This window comes from Rosa rugosa, chromosome 7 (genome assembly GCF_958449725.1).
Source record: "Rosa rugosa chromosome 7, drRosRugo1.1, whole genome shotgun sequence".
Taxonomy (NCBI): Eukaryota; Viridiplantae; Streptophyta; class Magnoliopsida; order Rosales; family Rosaceae; genus Rosa; species Rosa rugosa.
Window position 1 is genome coordinate 11469621 of NC_084826.1, and position 23972 is coordinate 11493592.

Here is a 23972-nt window from a genome sequence, read left to right on the forward strand (position 1 = left end):
AAGTCACTGACCATGTAACTGGTCAAGTATCTGACCAAGTCACTGGTCGAGTACCTGTAACTAGTCATGTCACTGACCAAGTAACTGGTCAAGTACCTGTCACTGGTCATGTCACTGACCAAGTAACTGACCAAGTAACTGTCACTGGTCAGGTAACTGACCACGTAACTGACAACCCTCAGCCTAGAAGATCACAGAGAGTAAGAAAACCAACTTATGGGGGGGAAGATAGTGACTACATTGTTTATCTGCAAGAAGCAGAAATTGAAATAGATTGTGCAGAGGACAATGATCCAACTACATTTAACCAGGCCATTGAAAGTAGTGAATCTCATCAATGGCAGCTAGCAATGGAAGCAGAAATTAATTCCATGAGTCAAAATGCAGTTTGGGAATTAGTTGAACCTGACCCAAATCAGAAACCTATAGGTTGTAAATGGGTTTTCAAAACCAAAAGAGATGCAAATGGCAATGTAGAGAGACATAAAGCAAGATTAGTTGCCAAGGGTTTTACACAAAAGGAGGGCATTGATTTTACTGAGACCTTTTCTCCAGTTTCTACAAAAGACTCGTTTAGGATAATCATGGCTTTAGTTGCTTATTTTGATATGGAGCTACACCAAATGGATGTTAAGACAGCTTTTTTGAATGGTGAACTAGATGAAGTGATTTATATGAAGCAGCCAGAAGGTTTTGTGCAAGCTGGAAGTGAAAACTTAGTATGCAGGTTAAGAAAATCAATTTATGGCCTTAAACAAGCTTCTAGACAGTGGTACAAGAAATTTGATTCTGTGATTTCTACTTTTGGATTTACAGAGAATCTTGTTGATGAGTGTGTTTACTTGAAGACAGTTGGGAACAATTTTATTTTCCTAGTACTTTATGTCGATGATATACTTTTGGCTAGCAGTAACATTAAACTGCTTAAAGACACCAAAAGCTTTCTGTCAAAGAATTTTGACATGAAAGACTTAGGAGAAGCATCCTATGTACTAGGCATTGAGATTAAAAGAGATAGAGCACATAGACTACTTGGTTTGTCTCAACAGAATTATATTACCAAAGTTTTGAAGAGATTTGGTATGGAGAAGTGTGCAGCAGGAGAAGTTCCCATGTCCAAAGGTGATAAGTTAACCAAGAAGCAGAGTCCTAATAGTGATGTTGAGAAAGAAATTATGGAGTCAAAGCCTTATGCTAGACTTGTAGGAAGTCTCATGTATGCACAAGTCTGCACTAGGCCAGACTTGGCTTTTGCAGTAGGGATTTTATCGAGATTCCAATCTAATCCAGGCCATGAACATTGGGTAGCTGGGAAGAAAGTGTTGAGGTACCTGCAGAAAACAAAGAATCACATGCTAGTTTATAGGCAAGTGGAGGATCTGAAACTCGTTGGATTTTCAGATTCTGATTTCGCAGGGAACTATCCAGACTCCAATAAGTCAACTTGTGGATATGTGTACATGCTAGCAGGAGGTGCAGTTGCTTGGAAAACCATGAAGCAAACACTAGTTTCAACCTCCACCATGCAAGCTGAATTTATTGCAGTATATGAAACTGTGTGTGAAGGACTTTGGATCAGGAATTTCTTGATGCAGACCAAAGTGTTAAGTCACATTGTGGCAGACACACTTGTGATTTATTGTGATAATGAAGCAGCTGTTTTCTTCAGTAAGAACAGTAAAAGGTCAAATAATTCTAAACACATTGATTTAAAGTATTACAGTGTTAGAGAAAGGGTTAAGCATGGTGAGATAGCTGTTTTGAGCATTGACACGAATTCGCAGCTAGCAGACCCCTTCACCAAGGCCTTGTCAGTAGCAGCATTCCAGAAACATATAGCCAGCATTGGAGTTTTAGCTAATCTAGATGCTTAGGTTCAGTATAGAGTTAATCCAGTTGGAGCAATTTAAATTTCTAAGGTTTTTGAGTTCTTGTATTTTTTAGTTGTGATCTTTTGACTTTATTTATCACAACTTATTTGTAATGACAGATTTTATTATTAATAAATTTTGAGGTATTTTCAGATTCTGGTTATTGCTGCAGTTTTTGTTGAATGTTCTGAAAATTATCGATTTTGTGTTTAAAGTTATACTTGCTATCAGATGGCTTAAATCATGTGAAGCATGATGTTAAGGTTCAAGCAATATTTTTAAGCCATCAGTGTTCAGTGAATTTGCTTGAGTTTCTGGTTTTAGAAACATAAAGTAGGACCTAATATATGTTTACTTGTTGATACACATTAACATATATTGTATCACTTCTGGTTGAACATATGTGGATTGCAGAAGCTTGTGTTAGTGGTTTTGAAACTCTGCATTTTTGTTAAAATGTATACTGTTTCTTGCTCTGCATAAGTAACTGTGATCTGACCATGTTGGAATGGATTTTCGATTTGAGTTTGTTATCTGGCGCGCACTTCAGTAAGTTAAGTAGGTTTTGATGTTCTCTGGTGCAAATCATCGAGCATGATATGTGTGAGTCCAAGGGGGAGATTGTAAGATCAAATATGGACATAACACATATCATCATAAAGTAATTGATGATTAGCTTAATATCAATCCTAGTTTAACATGGATACAAACAGTAAATCAATACTAGTGACTTAATGAAGTAGTGTATCAATTCATTAAGGATAGTAATCCATTGCTTAGTCGACAAGAAAGGCTACAAGTTGTGATACATTAGGAATCTAATAGTGAAACCTAAACCGACAAGGAATGCTTTAATGGGAAGCTTCTTGAGGTTTAAGTCTCATATATATACAGATGAATTGGTCCCTGATTACTACCACGACTATTGCATATTGTTCTGTCCATTGAGAAGCAAGTTGGTAAGTAACAGAAGACCATATTCAGTGATCGTGTTTAGCAGCTGCATAAGATGGAATCCATGACAGTAATTGCAGAAGGTAAGCCTTAAACCTATTATGATTGTTATGCATATGTTGTGAGCATGTAACTATGGTTTTACATGCAAGGCTTGAACAATGCTTAGGAGAAGCCCATTCTGCCCACATCTACTTCCTTCCAGATCATGACTGATTTGGCAAAGAGCGTCCGCTGTAAAGTTAGCTTCACTGAAAACATGTTTGAAGGAAATTGTGTACAAAACACTAGCAAAGGGTTTTGGTGTCTCTTACAATCAGTTTAACCTCCAAGGAGACAGCATTAATCATTGATGTAGTCAAGAAGAATCATTAATGGAATCTCCTTCCACTTAACCTTGGTTTAGAGCAGCAGCAAGACCATCTTGTAAGGCCATGCCTTCTAGTTACAGACACTAGTCTTCCCCGAGTTTTTGGCACTAGCAAGGAGGTAGAACAATTCCATTTGAGTTTTTGCAGCAGAATCACTACGGACAGAGTTGAAATTTAGCTCAGCTTTTGGGGGTTCAAAGGGGTCCATGGAATGCAGTTAGCGTTGGAAACTTATGAGGGGGCCTTTTGGGGTATTAGCTTAATTGCCAGAATTCAGAAGTACGTTGTAAGGGTGGGGGTTGACCTGTAACTTTTCTCTCAATCCAAGAGATTTCAATGTTTTAAGGTAAGTGAAATGGTGCATTGCTGTAATTCGATGAGGTATGTTCTTGGCCTAACCTCATCAAAGCATTCAACACCAATGCGGTACATCACATTGTGCGGACTGCGGAACTGTTAGCATCAGTGTCAATGGCCAAAACACAAATTTTTAAACACATATCCAACATGTTGATACTCCTGAAATGAGTTTGGAAGTGCCTTTGCTTTCATTCCTCGTTAGCTAGTATATGACACTTTTACATTTCCGGTGGAAACTCTAAAGCTAAGAATTATGCATTTTCTTCTAGACCCGACCAAAAGAGGGATGGAACTTGATTTCTGTTTTCTTTACCCTCTGTCCGGTGTGGAATGACTTTTTGCCATTATAGACTAATCATACATACTAAGAGATACACATATCCCCAGAAAAATTCAATCTATAAAAGTATATTTCAAACTAAGTTTCAGCTCCAACAATTAAAAATTTCCACCCTATTCTAATATGAGATTGATTGAGCAAATCAATTTGACAATTCCTCACTATTTTATCATAATTTTCATTCTGCAATCTTAAAAAATTAATCAATCAGAACGCAATTATTTTTCAATTCATTTTTCATCAATTTATTGCATGCATCATATCCAGTTGCATCAAACAACATCCAAAAAACCCAGATCCCAAACGATTGTATTTCATTACGTTTCCAGATGTCAATCCCAATCAATTTGTCAACGATGAACAATTCCTAGCTCGCTCCACCAATATGAAAACAATGAACAATTCCTCCCTATCATATCTTGAATAGTTTGCATTCTTCATCTTGAAAAATTAATCAGAACACAATTATTTTTCATCAAATTATTGCATGCATCATAATCCCAGTTGCACCAAACAACATCCCAAAAACCACAACTCAAACGATTCTATTCCATTACGTTTCCGGATGTCAATCCCAAATCCACTCTACCAATTCCAAACACCAAACACCAAACAACAACAACAACAAAAAATAATCTAACAGCTTGTAAACTTGGTGACCGCCTTGGTTCCCTCGGAAACTGCATGCTTGGCCAGCTCTCCAGGCAACACCAACCGAACAGCAGTCTGGATCTCCCTCGAGGTAATGGTCGGCTTCTTGTTGTACCTGGCCAACCTCGAGGCCTCCTGCGCCAGCTTCTCAAAAATATCATTGATAAAACTGTTCATGATCCCCATGGCCTTGCTGGAGATACCAATGTCCGGATGAACCTGCTTCAGAACCTTGAAGATGTAGATCTTATAGGTCTCCGTGCTCTTCTTCACCTTCTTCTTCTTCTTCATCTCCACGCCGCCTTCCTTGGGGATCTTCTTCTCCGCCTTCGGTTTCTTCTCCGCCGCCGGGGACTTCTCCGCCACCGGCTTCTTCTCGGCCTTCGTCGGAGCCATTGATTGTGATTTGATGCTGATCGAACTATGAGAAAGAGAGAGTGAATTCAGGGGTTTCGGTGGAGGGTGCATGGAATGTTATATAGGGCGGGAGGTGGGTTGTGATTGGAGGAGGGGTTTTGGAGGGGATCGGTGACGTGGCGGATTTGGAAACCCAAGGTTGATTTCGTTACGGTATTAACTCTCAGCCGTACGATTGCGTGAGAGATTGTTTTTTTTTTCTTTTCGGGTTTTGCTTCTTTGACTTGTATTGGGCGGAATTTTTGCACTCCCACAACTGACCACTTGAGCACGATTGTCTTCGGCCCGATAACTAAGTATCAGAAAATTTACATATTTTTACTACTTGAGTGATAAAACTGTTAATTCCTTTAGTTTTATGTGGTTATTTGTACACAATGCCACAATCTGACCTATTCTACTTTGGTCAAGTGTACCCACCATACTTTTCACTGTGAAAGAAGAATGTTCACATTGTTGATCAATCACTCCATTTTCACCCTATATCTAAGTTTCCACTAATGTGTCTTTTTTGTTTCTACAGAGTTATGTTCATTGAATCATTATGCACTCTTTTCGCCAGTATTTTGGTGCTGAGTGGAGATATGCATTCAAATACCATATTTAACGCCTTCTCCAAACAGTTTTCAACTTCGTTTGAATTCTATACCGTTTTGTGTTTTTATCTTAATTCTGTTTGGTTCTTTGCTAATTGATGTTAAAATTTGGTTCCTCGCAGTACGCACATTTGAAATTTATCAGAAGTACTTAAACGGGTGTTAGAATTGGGCTCTAGTATCTGGATTGTAATTTGATCAAAATCTATAATAAAGCTATCCAGATCTTCTTCCAGTTTTAACTTTGGTTGTAATTATTTGAATGTGTTGACATGAGAAAATGAGAAATTCAGGTTATGATTGCATGGTTGGATGGCCATTTTTGATGGATGACCGTGGCCTTCGTGCTTTTCATTGTGCTGTCTTGTAGTTAAAGCATGCTTTATTAAAAGGAAAAAAGCAAGCACCTTTCATCGTCATGGCCCAAAAACTAGTGGAGAATCTATCCCCAATCTTGTTGGTCGGGTATCTTCTATCCGCAACTCCATCCACATTGGTCATTCAGTCATTGATAGATAGTCCGAGGCCTTACAAAATTTATAGAGGAGTGATTTTTTTTCTCCCATCTTCTTCTAGTTTTTTCAACTAATCAAGCAGTCTGTTCTTTTTCTCGACTCTCAAGTCTCTTCAGTAGAATTCCATGGCTGAGTTCCTTACTTTTGCTGCACAGGAAATGCTGACCAAAGTGGCTTCACTTGCCACTCAAGAGTTCACTCTTTTATGAGGATTCAATGGAGAATTAGCAAATCTGCGTAAGTCGCTGCTCTTTCTTGAAGCTGTGCTACGAGATGCTGAACAGATGCGACAAGATCAGGGCGAGGCTGTGAAGCTCTGGTTGGAGGAGCTTGAAGATATAGCTCATCCTGCCGATGATGTTTTGGATGACTACGGATATGAGCTTCTTCGGCGTAAGGTGGAACTGTGAAACCAAATGCAGAAAAAGGTGCAAAATTTGTTTTCCCTCTCCAATCCCATCTTTTTTCGTGTTAAAATGGCACATAAAATTAAGAAAATCAACACATCTTTGGAGGATTTGGGTAAAAGGGCAAGCAGTTTTGGGTTTGTTGCTAGGCCTTCCATAGAGGCAACAAGCTCCTATGATAGAAGAATTGATAGGGAAACATACTCTGAGTTCAAAAAAGATGAAAGCAATATCATTGGAAGGAAAGATGTTGTGGAAGATATAGTGAAAACCTTGACCAACTCAAACAACAGTAAGGAAAATGATCCTTCAGTTCTGGCCGTTGTGGGAATGGGGGGACTTGGGAAGACCACTTTGGCTAAATCAGTATATCATGATGATAGGATAAAACAACACTTCCAAGAAAGGATGTGGTTCTGTGTGTCTGTCCCTTTTGAAGTCAACTTGATTTTAAGGGGAATCTTGGAGTCTCTTAAACCTGAGTATGCTTCGGTACAAACTATAGATGCAATGTGTAAAATCCTAAAAGATGAGTTGAAAGGGAAAAAATATCTTCTCGTGCTCGATGATGTTTGGAATGACAATTCTCAAAAATGGGAAGAATTGATCAATTGCTTGGTGGAGACCCAAGGAAGCAGCATCCTTGTCACCACCCGTCGTGATAAAGTTGCAAAAATGGTTCCTAGGTGTGATTTGAAAAAACTATCAGATGATGAATGTTGGCTCATACTGAAAGACAAAGCAATTCCAGTTGGGGGTGCTTCTATCGCTGGAGATCAAGAAAAAATTGGAAGGAAGATTGCTAAAAAGTGCGGAGGTGTACCATTGATAGCAAAGGTATGTAAATGATACCAAAGTTTTAGTTTTCATGCTTTCTACTTATTTTTATTAATTGATGAGAAAATTTCTAAAAATAAAAGAGCAACAGGAAGAATCATGCAAATCACCCTATGCAAAAGAAAAATATATTGCGGAAGCCTTTCAGTTTAGGAAGTTACGTTTAACTCTTGGAAACAAAGAAATTTAGAGAAAATTTGCACTGAAAAATGGCCAAGTATTCGATTGCCTAACTGGCTTGATCGAGTATATATACAAATGAGGACCTGTAATGATGCAGTAACCTTCTAACAACCTAACCTACTTATTCTTAACTGAACCATCAGGATGATATCAGGACGATGCCACATGTCCATTTCCTAACAAAACTTTTAATAGTTGACTTCATCGTAAGGAGTAAGGACCATGGACTCGATCAACAATATGGTTTTCACAAAAACATCATTTGCCACTCTTTCCCTTCAGTTCGCACATTATAATAGTTGAAGCACATTATTTAGTGGAGAAGAAACATCTACGCAAGTTGTTCCTTACATGGGAGCATAGATGGCCAAGCAGCGGTGCTGAAAATGATGAAGGTGTACTTGAAGTCCTGCGACCGCATTCTAATCTGGAATTTTTGAGGATTTGTGGCTTCATGGGTGTTAAATTTCCATCATGGTTATCGCTATCCAACAACTTAAATTACAGGAATGCAACAAATGCGAAGGAGTCCCAGAACTTAGCCAGCTGCCCAATCTTGTACACGTGAAGATGAACCGGATGCAGAACCTCAGGTGTTTGGGATATGAGTTTTATGGTTATGATCACGCTTCTGATGATACAAGGGTTTTGTTTCCTGCATTGAAAACATTATGTATTGAGTGGGCGAATAACCTAATTGAATGGATGGAAGTGTTTCCTTGCCTTGAGGAGTTGACCCTGAGGTATTGCAGTCAATTGAGAAGTGCTCCCAGTCATTTTCCATCTCTGAAATAATAGCAAGTATTCTAAGCAATAAACTGACCACTCTCACTTCTCTCGAGATACGCTTTGTCGTTTTGGAATGAGCTGGATTCATTCCCTGCTTTTCAGGTTCTACCTCAACTTGAAGAATTAAGTATCTTCGGGTGGCCTAAGCTCAAGTCTCTGCCGTCTTTGACCCATTTGCACATATATTCCTTTGGAGTAGAGGTAATTCCAGAATGGTTGGGAAATCTTGCATCTCTTCACTTCTTGCGTATTTACGAATGCGAGAATCTGATGTCTCTACCTTCTGTCCAAGCTATGCAACGCCTCACCAAATTAGATAGGCTACAGATATCCCGTTGTCCTCTTTTGAGTGAAAGATGCACCGCGGAGAGCGGCCCAAGATTTATCATATATATTCCGAACCTCCAAGGTAACTCTTTTTCTTTTCTTTTTCTCAAGTTCATCGAGTACCTTTTTATCAGTCGTATAAATCAGTGACAAGAATGCTTTGGCTGTTTCTTATCACTCTCAGTTTTCTTCTCATCTCTGCTAGTCGTTTTATAATCAGTCAATTTAATTGATTCAAAAATACAAGTTCCACTATTAGGTGGGACAAAAATTCATGGAGCTCTGAATTTCTCAAGTTATTTACAAAATTCATGAAGTTTTGATGTGTCCATAACTTCTTTTTTATTAGTTCGGGGAGGCAGATACTAGCATCGACTCTTTTCTGTGACACATCAAGAATATGTGTAATTGCTCCAAGTTTGCAGTAATATGTGTAAGTTATGTGACACCTTCTAGTCTCTTCTGATGTTTTCCCCTATCCTCTCGCTGCTCTGTCGATTCCATGTCAGCTTACACCTACATTGTATCTGCAGGAGCATCTACAATTCGATATCATCTCTCTATCAACATTGCAGGATTGGGGTCGTAAGCGAAATTGGAAAAAGGTCGTTTGATGCTCATGTTGTTGTTAAAAGTATTAAGAGGCCCTCCAATTGCTACAGGTATAAATTCCTCTCTGTTAAATTCAAAAGAATAACTCACTCCAATCCCTACGTTTCATGATCAGTATGTTGAGTGGCAGAAATTTTGATTTAGCATTTATACTTCTGAGGCAAAAAAATTTTAGACATACATGTCCTTTTTTTTTTTTTTTTTTTTTTCCGATTACAATACATATACAGTATATTCTTTTATGTCTTTTAATTGGAGGGGGAAGATCTTTACTTTCATGTTCTTTCTCAAATAGTTGGACTGATTATGGAAAAGTGAAGAAGGTGGTTGCGCTTGTGTTGCTGTGAAGGTACTAAAATAAAAGGCACTCCAATAGATACTGGTAGAGACTCCTCTATGTTATACTTAAGGCTATAAAATAAATATAACACCAAGTTTTTATCTCTACAGGCATGTTATCGGACACTTCAATATATCACATAGGAACTGTAGGATAAGAGTTGTTTAGGTACTCGGCTTCTCCATCCATTGCCAATTGGTTTTGGGTTAGATGCTCTAGTACTTTCAGGTATAGATGAATAAAGATAAAAATGAAGGGCAAGTGGTAAAATATATTGCAGCGTGGAGTGCCAAAATCATCACCCTATTCTTATTAGTATATTCCAATTAGATATGTTATAAATTTATGGTTTTCTCCCTATGAATTAAGGAATATGTGCAGTTTACGAGTACATTCTTGAGACCATTTTGACTTTGAATTGGAGGTCTCTACAAATGTTGTCATCTGAAGGTGGACATGTTGAGTTCAAACAGAAGGTTGATGTAGGTTGGTGCATTTCAAAATAAGTAGGTTAAGATTAAACTTCATCTTTTGTCCTTACCATTTCCAGTACACTATTTAAGTGGTTTTGTGCTGTGAATTATATCGAGGATTGCAAATTGGTAGAGTTTATGTTACTAGATTAGCTGAGTTATTACCACTGGAGAGTATGTTTTGGAAATTTGTTGCATATTACCATGGATGAGAAATAAGCAAGGCAGGTTATTTAACTGAAGTGCAAGGTCTTATTTCTGTACAGGAAGTGGATATCGGTCATGAGATTTTCAGTTATGGTGGTTTCAGTTAGTTCATGGACACAATTTCTTTGGATCCTAATTTTCAAAGGTATGGAAACCCATGGTCTTCTTACATTTAACCATCATACTGCTGATGAGATTCAGGTTAAGATATTATGCTGAAAAGAGATAGCTTTCATATTTGGCAGGCGCACTGCAATTTCCTAAATATATTATCTGCATTATGGGGGCAAATCCAGGACTGATGATTCTTCCTTACTGCCAAGCCAAGCTGAACATCAAGTTCCCTTTCAGCAAAGAGGCTTTCAGGCTGTGCCTCCAAACTGTTGAATGTGGCATATTCAGCTCTCAAGTTTACTACTTTTTGCTGTTCAAATTCTTGATGGATTTGATGCTTTATGCTCTTGATGAATTCTTATCTGAAGAGAGAAAACTGGAGTTTGAGGATGCATCTGAAAACAGCAATGGAGTAATTAATAACAAAGCTGCCATTGGACAGAGGCTTCAGGACCCAGAAGGTATACAAAAGGCTTGAGTTAATTGCTACTGATTCTGTAGTCATGTGCAGCTTCTATTCTTGCAGTGAGTTGTCCATTTGTTGTTGTACCAGTACATATAGAAGCATCAAGTGTCTTCTTGACTTTAGCTTGGTATCAAACATACAAAAAGAAGTCTCCTCTTAATTTTTTTGCCCTTATGTATATGATCTTGATTTTCATGCTGTCCTCTGGCTGAAGCCTTATCTAATGAAGTTGTCTTTTAATTGAAGAGCTTGCTCTTATTTCTGTGCAGGAAGTGGTTAAAGCATAGCATATATTGGCCATGATTGATTCAGTTATGGCCTTAATGGCAGTTTGGGGGATTTTGATGAGCACAATTTATTTGGATATCCTGATTTTCGAAGGTAAAATGGTCTTCTTACATCTATTTTAGTGCAGATAGAATTCAGGTTAAGATAACATGCCTAAAAGGGATGCTAGTACTATATGACATTCCGCACTGAAACTTTTTAATTTTTATATAAAATAAATGCAGTTTGTGGGAAAATTCAGGACCTGATGAGACTTCCTTAGTGCCAAGCCAAGCAGCGAAACCTTTTGGTTTGTGTCTTCAAACTGTTGAATGCAGAACTTTTAATGGCTTGCAGCTTGAAGGTCTGCCCATTTTTTGTTCCTTTGTCAAGACTCAAGACAGCATCGAATATGTGCGCAAAACTGGTCCTTGTTATTTTTCAGCGAGACTATGGAACTTACAATGTGAAGCATTTGACCAGTTCTGCTGTACTATAGAGCAACTATTATCATTCTACTTTGTGTCTTTTCTTGGGGATTTCTCTAGCTCTTTGGATTTTCTTAGTTTGAAGGAAGATGACATTATGGTTTCAAAGAGTCACTGGAGTTGGCTTTTGGAGAGATTTGGAAGCTGGTTGAAAACATACTGGGATGCTGGTTCATCATTATCCTTCCAATCCTTATCTCCAGGTGGCTTGACAGTTCAGATTTTATGGAAGAATTGTTTGTCAATCATTCTCCAAAGAAAACAACCAATTGCAGATGCTTTTGCAGATTGGTAGGTTTGTCTGAAATCAAAATTAATGCACTTTTTGGAACTTTTCTTTTCCTTGTTTATTGCCCCTTTTTTGCATTATGTGTTCTACAATTTACATCTTCACCCAGAGAGAAGAATGTGTTCTTTTTGTGATTTACTGTTTGCTGTGAAGTGCAATAAACTTCGCTGTAACCAAAATTTAGTGTAGGCAAAAGCTTTCTGTGAGCAAATAGAAGTTTTCAAAGTCTTGCAATTAGAACACCACAAGCTTTAACCTCTCATAAGAAAAGAGCAAAATTGTAATAGTCCTTATTCTTTAACCACCAGCATTGAATATGTACACCAACTGGTCCTTGTTCTTTTGCAGCAAGACAATCAATTCATTCACCATTTTGATTTGGCAGGGGCATAATCTGTAGGTCGGTGTTTAGGAGTTTTATTCAATAGGAGAAACAACAGTTGTGCAATAGGCGCAAAGAGAGTCCAGGTACTTTATTTCTCTTTACCCTGTATGTTATTTACTTAGTTTTTTAAAGATAATGCAGAGATAGTTGACAGTAAATTTTGAGTTCATGTTCTTTCTCAAATTGTTGGACTGATTCTTATGGAAAGGTGAAGAAGGTGGTTGCTTTTGTGTTGCCGTGAAGGTAATAAAAGGCACTCCAGTTGATACAGGTAAAGATTCCTCTCTGTGTTTATACTTGAATAAAGCTGTAAAATAAATAAAACACCAAGTTTTTACCTCTATAGGCATGTTATCAAACACTTCAATATATCACATAGGAAATGTAGGATAAGAGCTGCTAATGTACTGGGCTTCTCCACCCATTGTCAATTGGTTTTGGGTTAGATGCTCTAGTACTTTCAGAGTTTCAGGTATAGACGCATGTATATAGATAAAAATGAAGTGCATGTGGTAAAATATAGGGCAAAGTGGAGTGCCAAAATCATCACCCTATTCTTATTAGTAATTGGATTTTATAAATTTATGGTTTCCCCCTATGAATCAAGGAATGTGTGTTGGTTTACCAGTAAGTTCTTGAGACCATTTTGACTTTGAATTGGAGGTCTCTGAAAAAATTTTCATCTGAAGATTGAACCAACCAATACGCTATTTAAGTGGTTCTTTGCTGCGAATTATGTTGAAAACAGTGGAATTCATACAAAGTGGTGGAGCTTATGTTGTTAGATTAGCTGAATTATTGAAACTGCTGAAGAGTGTATTGGAAATTTGTTGCATATTAGTGATATTACTAAAGATGAGAAGTAAGCGAAGCAGGTCATTTAACAATTTGGAAGGTTTTATTTCTGTACAGGAAGTGGATATCAGTCATGAGATAGTTAGTACCTTACGGTGGTTTCAGTCTGTTGATGGGCACGATTTCTTTGGATATCCTAATTTCTAAAGGTACGTAAAACTATGTACATTTAACTATCATACTGCTGATGAGACTCATGTTAAGCAATCGTGCTGAAAACAGATGCTTTCATTTATGGCAGGCACACTCCAATTTGCTAAATATATTATCTGTACTTTGGGTCTGATTCATCCTTACTGCCCAGCCAAGCTGAACATCAAGTTCCCTTTCAGCAAAAGAAGCTCTCAGTCTGCCTCCAAACTGTTGAATGTGGCATATTCAGCTCTCAAGTTTACTACTTTTTGCTGTTCAAATTCTTGATGGATGTGGCTTATGCTCTTAATGAATTCTTATCTGAAGAGAGAAAACTGGGGTTTGAGGACGCATTGGAAAAGAGCAATGGAGTAATAATTTAACAAAGCTGTCATTGGACAGAGGCTTCAGGACTCAGAAGGTATACAAAAGGCTCGAGTTCATTGCTGCTGATTCTGTAGTCATGTGCAGCTTCCATTCTTGCAGCAAATTTTCCATTTGTACCAATAATACACATAGAAGTGCTAGTGTCTTCTTGACTTAAGCTTGGTATCAAACATGAAAAAAGAAGTCTCCTCTTACTCTCTCCCCTTGTGTATATGATCTTAATCTTCACGCTGTCCTCTGGCTGAAGACTCATCTTTTTATCTTTTTGTTTTTTATAGAGCCCCTACAAAATTAACACCCATGAGATCGGGGCCTCAGGGGACGGCCTGCTTAACGTATAGATAGGGTCGGCCCTATAATATGAGAATTGAAGAACTTAGGGCTAGGTGGTTTCGGTCATCACTGACAGTGTCTGAAGGCTAGAAAAGGTGCAATGGTTGGTGTTTCGACATTAAAATGTCTCCCATGAGTTGACACCTAAAAAATTCTCATCATACAAACATTTAAAATTATCAATTTGCTATGAAAATTCTCACCCATAAGGCTAGAACGGACTCGACGCTTGTATTGCTTTCCAAATTCCCACAATCCCAAGTCCTACCACAACACTGGTATAACAGTATAAATAGTGGGACTCGATGTTTGGATGGTGTTAATTTTTCATTACAAATAAATGGATTTTGAAAGTAGTCTATCAATTTAGTTCAAATAAAGCTCTTCAAAACCCGAACATGAAGTAGAAAACCCCTTAAGAATTCGAGAGTGTAACCAAACTCCAAAGAGTAAAAAAAAAAAAAAAAAAATTGAAGCGATTTTAAACTCACTTAATACCAGTAGGCCCTTGAGTCGCTTCTAATTAGGGATTTATGGGTTTAGGCAAATTAGTAACAAAATAATGTACCATTTCTATCATTTTGGAAGCCAATGTGAAGGGAAAATAGAGCAGGCTTAGCAACTGTAACCACTTCTAGGAAACCCACTATTGCCTTGGCATCATGGCAGGTAACTAAGACATAAAAGATGTAAGAGATTGATGCACTCCTTGGTCAAAACTGCTAAGAAACTACATTAAAAGAGATAAATGTTTCACAATACATTCCTTTTCCTTCTTCTGTACTGTCCAAAAGTATTGGAAATCCCAAGAAAAACTAGAGAAGGCAACATACAAGCACCATGTAAAATGATAAACAATCTTGATCCCAAACTCCAAGTAACAAAAGCAACAAGAAGCTCAACGCAGCTCGCTCTTTACACCCCAAACTGCTTATGCAAATCAAAGCTTTTTGTCTCAACTAAGTCCTGCATGAGGAAAAACAGTAGAAAACATGCAAATAATATTAGCTTAGTGCAAATGGCATGATCTGCATGATGGTATAGAATAAGCAAAACAGATACCATTGCCTCAATTAAGTTTACAATATCGACACTTAAAGATTGAATAGAGCAAGATATCATGCAAAGTTAAGGACATAACTAAAGAATCCTAAGCAATTCCTCTGGGGACTGCATCCCCACTTTTCAGAATTTGAATCAAAACACCCAATGATCAATGAGGGGAACGCATGGTAAGTACAACTTTGTGAGGAAAAAAGTACATGAAAGGTCTGAAAACTTGGTGAGAACAGCAGGACTTTGGAAGGATCACATAATAATTACTTGAAGATGAAAAGACCCACAACTACAGCATTCTGTAATTTTACGTTTGATGTCCTGATACACTTCAGAAAATCCACTAAGGGATATGAATATGACCACATTGTAGCAATATCCCATGTTTAAGATAGGGAAAACTGATGCCAGAATGGTTTAAGACACAAAACGTGTGAACAAAATGATGGTAAGACTGCAAACGAATGTGAACAATTCAACGTACAAGTAAGTAGCAGCAGGATCATCACGGCCGTGTATATTGTCAATTCGTGATAACAGGTCTAAAGACAGTACTTGGTCATACTTCTTTCGCTCAGCCTATTGACAGAACTTGGTGATACTTCTGTGCTGACAATATATTGTCAACCCATGAATACAGGTCTAAAAAGCTAGAACAGTCCTTGGTCAACCTTCTTTTGCTTCTATCTCGTAAACTAAAACACTGATTTTTGGCATCTTATAAGCTTTGTCATTAAAACTAGAATTCTCCATGAGCAAGCAAAGTCAAGGATGGTTACATCCTTCGTCCCACTTGCATATCTCTTCATTAAACTGCTAGTCCAATCATGACCTATTTTGGAGGTGTCAACCTGATCTAGATCAGTTACATCAAGCTTGAACCTCTGACTTTGACCGTATAACAAGTCACTAACCACAAGGCAAAGGAGGGCCGGTCAATTCCAATAAACCTTTAATCAAATAGAAAACCTAACGATTACTAATTCTAATTACAAACTAGATGCTTCCTTCCCTATGATCTTTCGGTTAATACTTGAATGGAACCTCTACTCCAAACTTTCGATGAAACATCAATGAAAAATGAGCTAAAATGGCAATAAACACTAGATTGTAATTGAAGTGGCACTAACACACTAGTAGCATCATCAAATTGCATTTAGGCATTTCTAAATAAAGCAAGAATTTTGAAACTCCAAAAGACTTCACAAATGCGAAACTCGACAGCAATACAAGAACATAGATATGGGATATACGGAAAAAGGGTGATCACACAAACCTTGTGGTAGTTGTAGAACCGGCATTGGCATTGATATTCCGATGAACAATCCGAGCCGGACCCGAATCCTCCACACCATCAATCAATTCCCTGAGCCCCAAATTCCCCACCTTCTCTTTCTCCTCCTCCTCCTCCTCTTTCACCTCTTCACCACGACCACCACCGCCACTACTTCCACCACGCGCCCTCCCAATCAATCTCTCAAAGTAGTTCCCGTATATATACTCCGGCGTGTACCCGTTTTCTTCATCAAACAGCATAATATGACCGTGCCACTCCCAGACCCGATAATCCGAACCCGTTTCCTCGTGAAACCCGACGCAAATGTGGTGCTCCCCGATCGTGACGGCCTGACCCGAATTGGGCTTGAGCGAATCGGTGTTGCCGGTGAGGATGACCCGGATGATCTCCCTCTCGAGCTTGGACTCCTCCTTGGCGAGCTGGGTCTTGTTCTCGTCGTCGTCGTCGTCGGCGGAGAGGTTGGCGGCGTCGAAGAGGAGGTCTTCGAGGGTCTGGGAGAGGAAGGAGTTGTTGTTGGCGGTGGTTGGGGGTCGGATTTGGAGGCGACCCATGAGGGTTTGGAGCATCAGGTTGTCGAAGTTGGTGGTGCTGCTGAAGGAGCTCATGATCGGGAATTTGGGGTTTGGAATTTCAATCAGGGTTTTAGGCTTTTTAGCACATCGCCCACAGTAAAAGGGTTTTTGGGGGGTTTTGAGAGGAGAGAAGAGCTTGGTGGGTGAGAGGGTTTATGGATTTTATGCTTTAGGTTTTGATTCTTGAGTTTTTGATGATTAAGTAGTGACGTGGATGTTTATCATTTCTTGGATTGTGGGCTGCTTCTGATAAAGTTAAGGCCCATGCCTTTTATCAGAATTCAGAAGTGAGGGTTTGACACTCCAGGCTCGTTTTTGTAGAAGTGCTTTTGGTACATATCGCTTCTACTGAAAGCGGTTTCATGACCCAAGCAAGTGTTTGACACTTCAGGCTCGTTTTTTGTAGGAGTGCGTTTGCTACGTAGTGCTTTTACTAAAAGCGGTTTCATGACAAGCACATTATGGTTTTAAGGCGCTACAACGTTGAAGTAAAACTCATGCGGAAAGAGATTGAACAACTTTCAACAAGAGTGCTCTGAAAAACTGATACAAGTTGGTTTGGTAGAGCATATATACCCATATGTTATTATGCTTACTAGGCTTATTGCATGTAATTTGTTGCGCTAAAAGTTGCTTTGTTGAGTTTCGAGTGTATGGATTATCGCAATAACAGAAAAGTTTGGAATTATAGCAGAGCAAGACGTCGATTGATCCAAACAAGGTTGAGAGTAGGGCTGGGCATGGGACGGGACGGGACGAAATTCTGGTGATCCCGGTCCCGGACCCGGAAATAAAACTCGGGACGGGATGGGACGGGACTGGCACTTTTTGAGAATTGATCCCGACCATCCCGAACCCGAACGGGACCGGGACGGGATCGGGATATCCCGAAAGGGAAAAAAAAAAAAATCTCCTGAAATTTCATCAATTTCCCTGTTTTGCATTTCTACATTTCCATTAAAGCAAGCTACAACTCAAAGAAGACCAAAGTATCAAAGCAAGTTGCAACTAAAGCTAATGCATTTCTACATTTCCATTAAAGCAAGCTGCAACTAAACCTAAACAAGAAGAAAAACATGATATAATAAGCAAACTGCAACTCAAAGAACTGAAAGAAGACCAAATGTCCAAATCTGCATAATTTAATAATCCATTACAGTTCACAATTTGACACTTCATTGAAAATATGCACACAACTAAATGAATTGAACAAAGTTCAAACATCTATCACATTACTAGCTGCCCCAAGCTTTCCCTTGCCTTTTGCTCTTGGATTTGGAGCTGGACATACATTGGTTTTGCTCTTGGATTTGGAGCAGTTTTCTTCCCCCTAGCCATCAGCTTCTTGAAGGTAGAAAACTATAGACTACAAAACAAAATTCAGGATTTGCAAAATTCAGAAAACTATAGACTGCAACCAGTCAGACACAGGATTTGCAACTCACAACACCCACTGACCCAATCGAACAAATTTCACAAAACCCACTGACCCAATCGAACAAATTTCACAAAACCCACTGACCCAATCGATCTTCACGAACTCAACTGTAAGTTCACAAACCCAATCGAACAAATTGAACTCCTAATCGGCTAATCCTACACATGTAATCTCACAATCCCAATCAAACAAATCAAAATTGCAAAACCATCGGCAATGAAATCGAAGTTTGTCTATAAAGTATAAATTGCAAAACTGTAAGAAACTAAGAATCCATGGCTTACATTTGCAGTCTCGGTGACCAGGAAGGTAGGAACTTTGGGAAATTGGGAATGGGTCGGTGTCTCGGTGATGCTTATGAGCTGAATTGATGGAGCCTGGAGGAGTGGAGGTGAATTGCAGAATTGGGAACCCTCAGTCGGTGAACGGATGAGTTGCCGATTAGGTCAAAAACCGAGAGGAATGACCGAATGAGTAGTGAAGGAAAGGGAAGGAATGACCGAGAGCCTGAAGTAGTGAAGGAAAGGTGGAGACTCGAGACTTCGAGAGGAATGACCGAATGAGTTGCAGATTAGGTCAAAAACCGATTGAAAAATAAGGAAAATAAAATAAGTTTTAATACATCGGGACGGGTCGGGCCTTTGAGGGATTTCTTCGAACCAAACCGAAACCCGTCCCGTTAAAACGGGACGGGACGGGACGGGCCTAAATAGTAAAATTTGAAGTTTCAAACCCGTCCCGTCCCGGCAGTTTTCGGGACGAGACCGGGTCGGGTTCAAGTGCCCACCCCTAGTTGAGAGGCCAATTCATTTGGGACTCATTACTTCGAATCAGCACGGAAGACGCTAAAAGGAGTGTTCAAAACTGTTTTTGACAGTGCGAAAAACGCTTCTAAGAAACGTCTCTCTTTCTTCGAGACTTCGAGTCATGAAAACGTTAGCTTATTCGGAGCTGACATACTGACAAATCTTGAATTCTGTAACGTTTTTACAGACTAACTTTGAGCATTTTACAAGAATAGATTCATTACAATGTTATCGAACATATAAAAGAATACATTTATAAAGAATACATTCATGAAGGGATAACCATAACACAAATCAAAGATAATTGTCTGAAACCCATGATAGGCTAATACAAAAAAATGGGACACAGATGTATGCTTTTCAACATTCATCACTGTATACAAGACTTAATACTTGTCATATAAGAAAATTTCCATCTAGAAGTCGTATAAGCATGTTACATTGCGAGACAATGTATGTATGCCAAAACGACTAATTTGTTGAGTTATTTTCATCATCATCATCATTACAAAGATAAGGACATATATAATCTGTCTATAATAGGATAGCACCGAGATTCATTGCTCGCACAAACAACTACCGCCTGAGGCTCTCCACAATGTAGTCCGCATAAAGGTCCCTATACATCAGAACAAAGATTTTGAGAGATTAAGACCATACTCCATGAATGTAAATTGATTCCAATTAAGCATCTAAGAGTGTGACTCTTTCCAAAGATGAGTGATGTACACATGGAGTCTAACTTATGAACTAATATTCAAAATGCTTGAACTTCAGGATATGTCAAATGAAATTGAGGCCAAAGCATGCAATTTTGTATCAAATTTCTTATAGAACCAGAACTGAAAAAACTTGAAACAAAGAAAGTTACTTATGATGCAGATGTAATGGAAGCAATAATTCTCTAATTTTATGCAGCAATCCTACAGCAAATCATTAACACTTACATGGACTGCTGGATACTTTCAAAGGCAGCAGATGCAGGGAGAAAGTCGTCAACTAAAACCTCCTTGTTCTCATTTTTCTTGTCTGTTATTGTTTTTGTTAAGGAAACATTTTATATTCATAGAGCTTTGGAGAAAGAACATAAAATAAACCATAGAAATATACTTTCTATACAAGTAAATTTTAAGAAGGATACAGTCCTCAAAGAAGCGACGGATCTCAGCCAAACGATGTGGTGGCAGCTCCTTGATGTCATTGTAGTGACGGTATTCAGGATCATCAGCACAGACAGCAATGATCTTGTCATCTTTCTCACCCTGTTTTCATAAGAAGTTAGAAACCCATGGAAAGTATAAGAGAACAATAATTGCTGTCTGACTATGTACCTGATCAATCATGGGCATCAGGCCAATAGCTTTAGCCCGAAGAAAGCATCCAGGAAGAACTGGCTCCTGTCAGTTTTTGCAGAATCACAATAGATCAGATACAAGGAACGGCTTTGAAATAAACACACAAAGGATTCAGAAAATGTGGAAATCTAATTATAGATTACCCAATGATTCACTAGCACGGCTTATGCATGGGTGAAAGGTATCTCACAAACTTTTTGATATGTGTATATTGATGAGACAAATTTATGATTTTATTGGAGGGAACACATCAGACATGGATGGGGTATGTATGTTCCCAACTGGTTGAAGGTCATTTCAAAATGCACAAGACCATGTCCCCATTGTGCGTGATTCACAAACAAAAATTCCAAAAACATAACTTGCAAGGGAAATAAAGCCTAAATTACCTGCATAATAATCAAGACATCCAAGGGGTCATTGTCCTCACAAAGCGTACGGGGGATGAAGCCATAGTTGTGAGGGTAGACAACAGATGAGTACAGTATACGGTCAACCTGTATATACAATCACCAGTTAGCAAACATACTTTACTTATACTAGAGGTACCAGAAGATAAGTGGAACAGATATTTACCTTGATAAGTCCAGTTTTTTTGTCAAGTTCATATTTCACCTTGCTTCCTTTTCCGATTTCTACCACCTGCATGGATTTTGTTTCCCGAAGGACAATGGTGAGTAGGATTCCACACATAAAACAAATTGCAATTCATAGTTTGACAATTTTACTGAACAAGTAATTGCTTCTGTTAGGTTGCAATAGATCAAATGATTATTAATGTTCAGAGTACTTACACAGTTAAAGATCTTTGGAGTATCAGGTCCTGCATTTAAATGACAAAAGATATGTCCACATAGGTTAATAACAATTAAAGAAAGACAGCAGGCTAAAATGGTTGACAAAAGCTATGCTTACCTATTTCAAGATCATGCCAAGGGTGTGCAGCTATAGACCTCCTGGTCATGGAAGAAAGTATCCTCTCATTAAGAGGTGGATGTGAGGAATAATGGTTGCTACCCTTGTGGGGAGTCTCGGTAACTTTCTTAGGAACTTCAGCAACTTTCTTAGGAATTTCAGTCACTTTTTGGGGAATCTCAGTAACTGTTTGAGTAGCCTCAATGGGTGGAACCATTACTACAAGATAGAACACATGAAGTTATCAGAAGACGAACTACATTAGCTGCTATCAGGTATTTGACAAAGCAAAGTTTGTGAAATATGTTTTACAAGGATCATTCCTCGCAAGCATTTAATACAATTTCAAAAAGTTAAAATCTATAGCAACTGACCAAACAAATAAAATGTACAAGGTTAGCGTATCTCAAAAGTTGAGTAAAATCACAACAAAATTCTCATATGCAATGAAGCACCTCATATATATACACAGCAATATATACATACACTCATGATGCGGGGATAAAGAAGTAAAATCTGACGATCGCATAAAACTAAGACTATATGTGAAGGACCTGAGCTATCAGATCCAAATGACTCTAGGAGGTGGATAAGCAGAACGAAAGGAGAAGAATCAATTTCACGTACCAAAACCAAAAATTCCAACACCTCCAAATTTTGTAAAGCCACTGTTTTCACTTCCAAAATCTAAATTCCAATAAAGTTGTCAAAAAAATTCAGATAAAAACGCTTCCAGCAAAAGCATTCATTCAACACTAAACCGAGTCTCCGAGCAAATGAAACTGCACGGAGCCTATTTAATCTAAATATCCAGCGAAACCGAGTCAGATCTGCCAAAACTTAGCTGTAAAATTACGAAACTAGCTTTTAATCCACACAACACAAAGTCTCCATGAACACTCACACCAAAAACACTGCTACCTCTCGACACCTAAAAACTGTGATCTCATAAAATCATCACAAATCTCGCAGAATCGTCTTCAATAGATATAAATAAGTAACAGACGCAAACTAGGAGACAAACCGCGTGTACAGGAAAAACGCACTCAACGCGGAAAAAAAAAAAACAAAAATCAGATCCACTAGCACAGTAAAACGACGGTAGAATCAGCTCAAAACGCGCCATAAATTCAACAAAACGACGCTAAAATCAGCCATAGATGCTGGAAAAAGCGATTAATCAAGTCTCCGGAAAAAAAGAAAGTAAAGAAAAAACGCACCTGCAAAGGATCGGAGCAAACAGCAAAGCCTCGCCGGAGACGAAGAAGAAGAAGAACAGCACAGATCTCAAAGAGAGAGGAATGGGAATGGAGTAGTTATGGGGCGCTCAAGTAGAGGAGGAAAGCAATAAGGAGGAGCTGTACGTGTTCCCGCTCTCTTTCTTCTCCCCCATTTAAAGGCGAGAAAAAAAAATTAAACAAGGAATTTTAATTTTCTCCCCCTGTGAAATTGGAAAAATGCCTATAGCATCCGCATATTCTGGCCAACCGAATATAACGTGTTTCCAGCTGGACTCGTTCCCTTACGTGTCAAATCCTCACTGGCCACCACTGGACCCCACTTCGGACAAAGACGGTGTTCCTAACGGTCGTGTAGCGCATCTCTTTTTCTCGCTCGCCGCGATATCGTGAATTCGACGGTGGCTAGGTCTGAGCTCCAATCCCATACCCGACGGACCACGCCCATCTCGCGTGGTCCGCAGTCTATTTCTAATTAAATCCTGCCACGTCACCGGTGGGGCTGGGAGGAGGGTGGTGATTGGCGGGGGAGGAGTGTCGTAGAAGCAACGTGGACGATTGTGGGGGTATCGTTTCCTTTATCTTGGGCATGCGGATTGTGCGGAAGAGGTGTGTGTGTGTAGGAATGCCTATCCATTACTCCTCCGAGAAAAGTTTGACTTTTTTACCTACCAGTCTTTGTTAAATCCGGTAATTAAGATTTTTCAATGTTGGATAAGGCAATAAATTATCACCGTTCCGACTGCTTTAAATGTTGGTCTTCTTTGAGGATATGGTCGATTTTCTAGAAACATTAAGCATGGGCTTTACTACCGTGACTTGACCTAGTCAGTGTTTGAGGACTTGTTCTTCATGGCAGCCAACTACGTACCATTTGTTCCATTAGGGTTGATCTTGTTTTCTCCCTTAATATATTAAGCAACAAATTAATGAATTAAATTTTAGGTCATTTAGTGCGATTATAATTAACAAATCTTTAATTTACAATCTCATATTAGTACAGTATCTTAAATAATGAATTTCGTAATGGATTAAAATTTTCTTAATGAATTTTTCATTTGAAGGTGATTATGATCGTGAACGGTTTCGGCCGTAGAAATGTAAGATGAGGTTTTGTTAATTATAACAAGACCTCATGAAAATTAGCCTTCCATATTTGTTGATAATTGGATAAGATATACATGCATGAATTTAGATGTTGTGCACATCTATTTAAAAGATTTGCGAGTTTCCCGTTAACAATAATCGAACAAAAAGGTAATTATTAAATTTTAAATGAGGAATGCTAGCAATCTTCCCCTCTAATCTTTCTCTTTCTACCTTTTCCAT

At 38.7% G+C, this 23972-nt stretch overlaps 4 protein-coding genes across 25 annotated transcripts; 1 reads left to right on the top strand and 3 right to left on the bottom strand.

Annotated features, from left to right (window-relative positions):
* Positions 1-4420: 4420 nt before the first annotated feature.
* Positions 4421-4989, bottom strand: LOC133721872 (histone H2B.9-like). Its single transcript, XM_062148614.1, has one exon. The coding sequence runs from the start codon at positions 4941-4943 to the stop codon at positions 4533-4535; it is 411 nt and encodes a 136-aa protein (XP_062004598.1). The 5' UTR covers positions 4944-4989; the 3' UTR covers positions 4421-4532.
* A 995-nt stretch (positions 4990-5984) lies between these two features.
* Positions 5985-13832, top strand: LOC133720286 (putative disease resistance protein RGA3). Of its 21 annotated transcripts, none has more exons than XM_062146522.1 (15): positions 5987-7319; positions 8394-8700; positions 8968-9051; positions 9152-9280; positions 9526-9579; positions 9681-9798; positions 9940-10056; positions 10310-10395; positions 10496-10825; positions 11100-11211; positions 11343-11876; positions 12260-12342; positions 12468-12530; positions 13172-13263; positions 13356-13832. In XM_062146522.1, the coding sequence occupies exons 1-3, from the start codon at positions 6492-6494 to the stop codon at positions 8985-8987; spliced, it is 1155 nt and encodes a 384-aa protein (XP_062002506.1). In that variant the 5' UTR covers positions 5987-6491; the 3' UTR covers positions 8988-9051; positions 9152-9280; positions 9526-9579; positions 9681-9798; positions 9940-10056; positions 10310-10395; positions 10496-10825; positions 11100-11211; positions 11343-11876; positions 12260-12342; positions 12468-12530; positions 13172-13263; positions 13356-13832. The 21 variants fall into 21 exon arrangements, with proteins under 21 accessions (XP_062002521.1, XP_062002517.1, XP_062002506.1 ...); XM_062146526.1 differs by having other exon boundaries at positions 9952-10056; XM_062146524.1 differs by having other exon boundaries at positions 9681-9738.
* An 843-nt stretch (positions 13833-14675) lies between these two features.
* On the bottom strand, positions 14676-17063 carry LOC133721085 (uncharacterized). The gene is made up of 2 exons (XM_062147608.1): positions 16299-17063; positions 14676-14932 (listed from the first exon to the last, which is right to left on the bottom strand). Exons 1-2 carry the CDS (start codon positions 16922-16924, stop codon positions 14926-14928), a joined length of 633 nt encoding a protein of 210 aa, XP_062003592.1. The 5' UTR covers positions 16925-17063; the 3' UTR covers positions 14676-14925.
* Positions 17064-19375: 2312 nt separating this feature from the next.
* On the bottom strand, positions 19376-22848 carry LOC133720687 (soluble inorganic pyrophosphatase 4-like). 2 transcript variants are annotated; one of them, XM_062147110.1, is made up of 9 exons: positions 22626-22848; positions 21406-21624; positions 21285-21313; positions 21067-21132; positions 20880-20987; positions 20467-20532; positions 20277-20397; positions 20083-20164; positions 19376-19754 (listed from the first exon to the last, which is right to left on the bottom strand). In XM_062147110.1, exons 2-9 carry the CDS (start codon positions 21620-21622, stop codon positions 19712-19714), a joined length of 732 nt encoding a protein of 243 aa, XP_062003094.1. In that variant the 5' UTR covers positions 21623-21624; positions 22626-22848; the 3' UTR covers positions 19376-19711. The 2 variants fall into 2 exon arrangements, with proteins under 2 accessions (XP_062003094.1, XP_062003095.1); XM_062147111.1 differs by lacking the exon at positions 22626-22848 and adding an exon at positions 22033-22348.
* Between the last annotated feature and the right edge of the window lie 1124 nt (positions 22849-23972).

Excerpts from the sequence above, each read along its gene's own strand:
- LOC133721872 (XM_062148614.1), bottom strand. The coding sequence starts at position 4,943 with ATGGCTCCGACGAAGGCCGAGAAGAAGCCGGTGGCGGAGAAGTCCCCG.
- LOC133720286 (XM_062146533.1), top strand. The coding sequence starts at position 6,492 with ATGCAGAAAAAGGTGCAAAATTTGTTTTCCCTCTCCAATCCCATCTTT. Across the intron at positions 7,320-8,393 it reads GTGTACCATTGATAGCAAAG|GTTCTACCTCAACTTGAAGA; the intron begins GTATGTAAATGA and ends CCTGCTTTTCAG. Across the intron at positions 8,701-8,967 it reads ATATATTCCGAACCTCCAAG|TTCGGGGAGGCAGATACTAG; the intron begins GTAACTCTTTTT and ends CTTTTTTATTAG.
- LOC133721085 (XM_062147608.1), bottom strand. The coding sequence starts at position 16,924 with ATGAGCTCCTTCAGCAGCACCACCAACTTCGACAACCTGATGCTCCAA.
- LOC133720687 (XM_062147110.1), bottom strand. The coding sequence starts at position 21,622 with ATGGTTCCACCCATTGAGGCTACTCAAACAGTTACTGAGATTCCCCAA. Across the intron at positions 21,314-21,405 it reads TTGGCATGATCTTGAAATAG|GACCTGATACTCCAAAGATC; the intron begins GTAAGCATAGCT and ends ATTTAAATGCAG. Across the intron at positions 20,165-20,276 it reads CCGTCGCTTCTTTGAGGACT|ACAAGAAAAATGAGAACAAG; the intron begins GTATCCTTCTTA and ends AAACAATAACAG.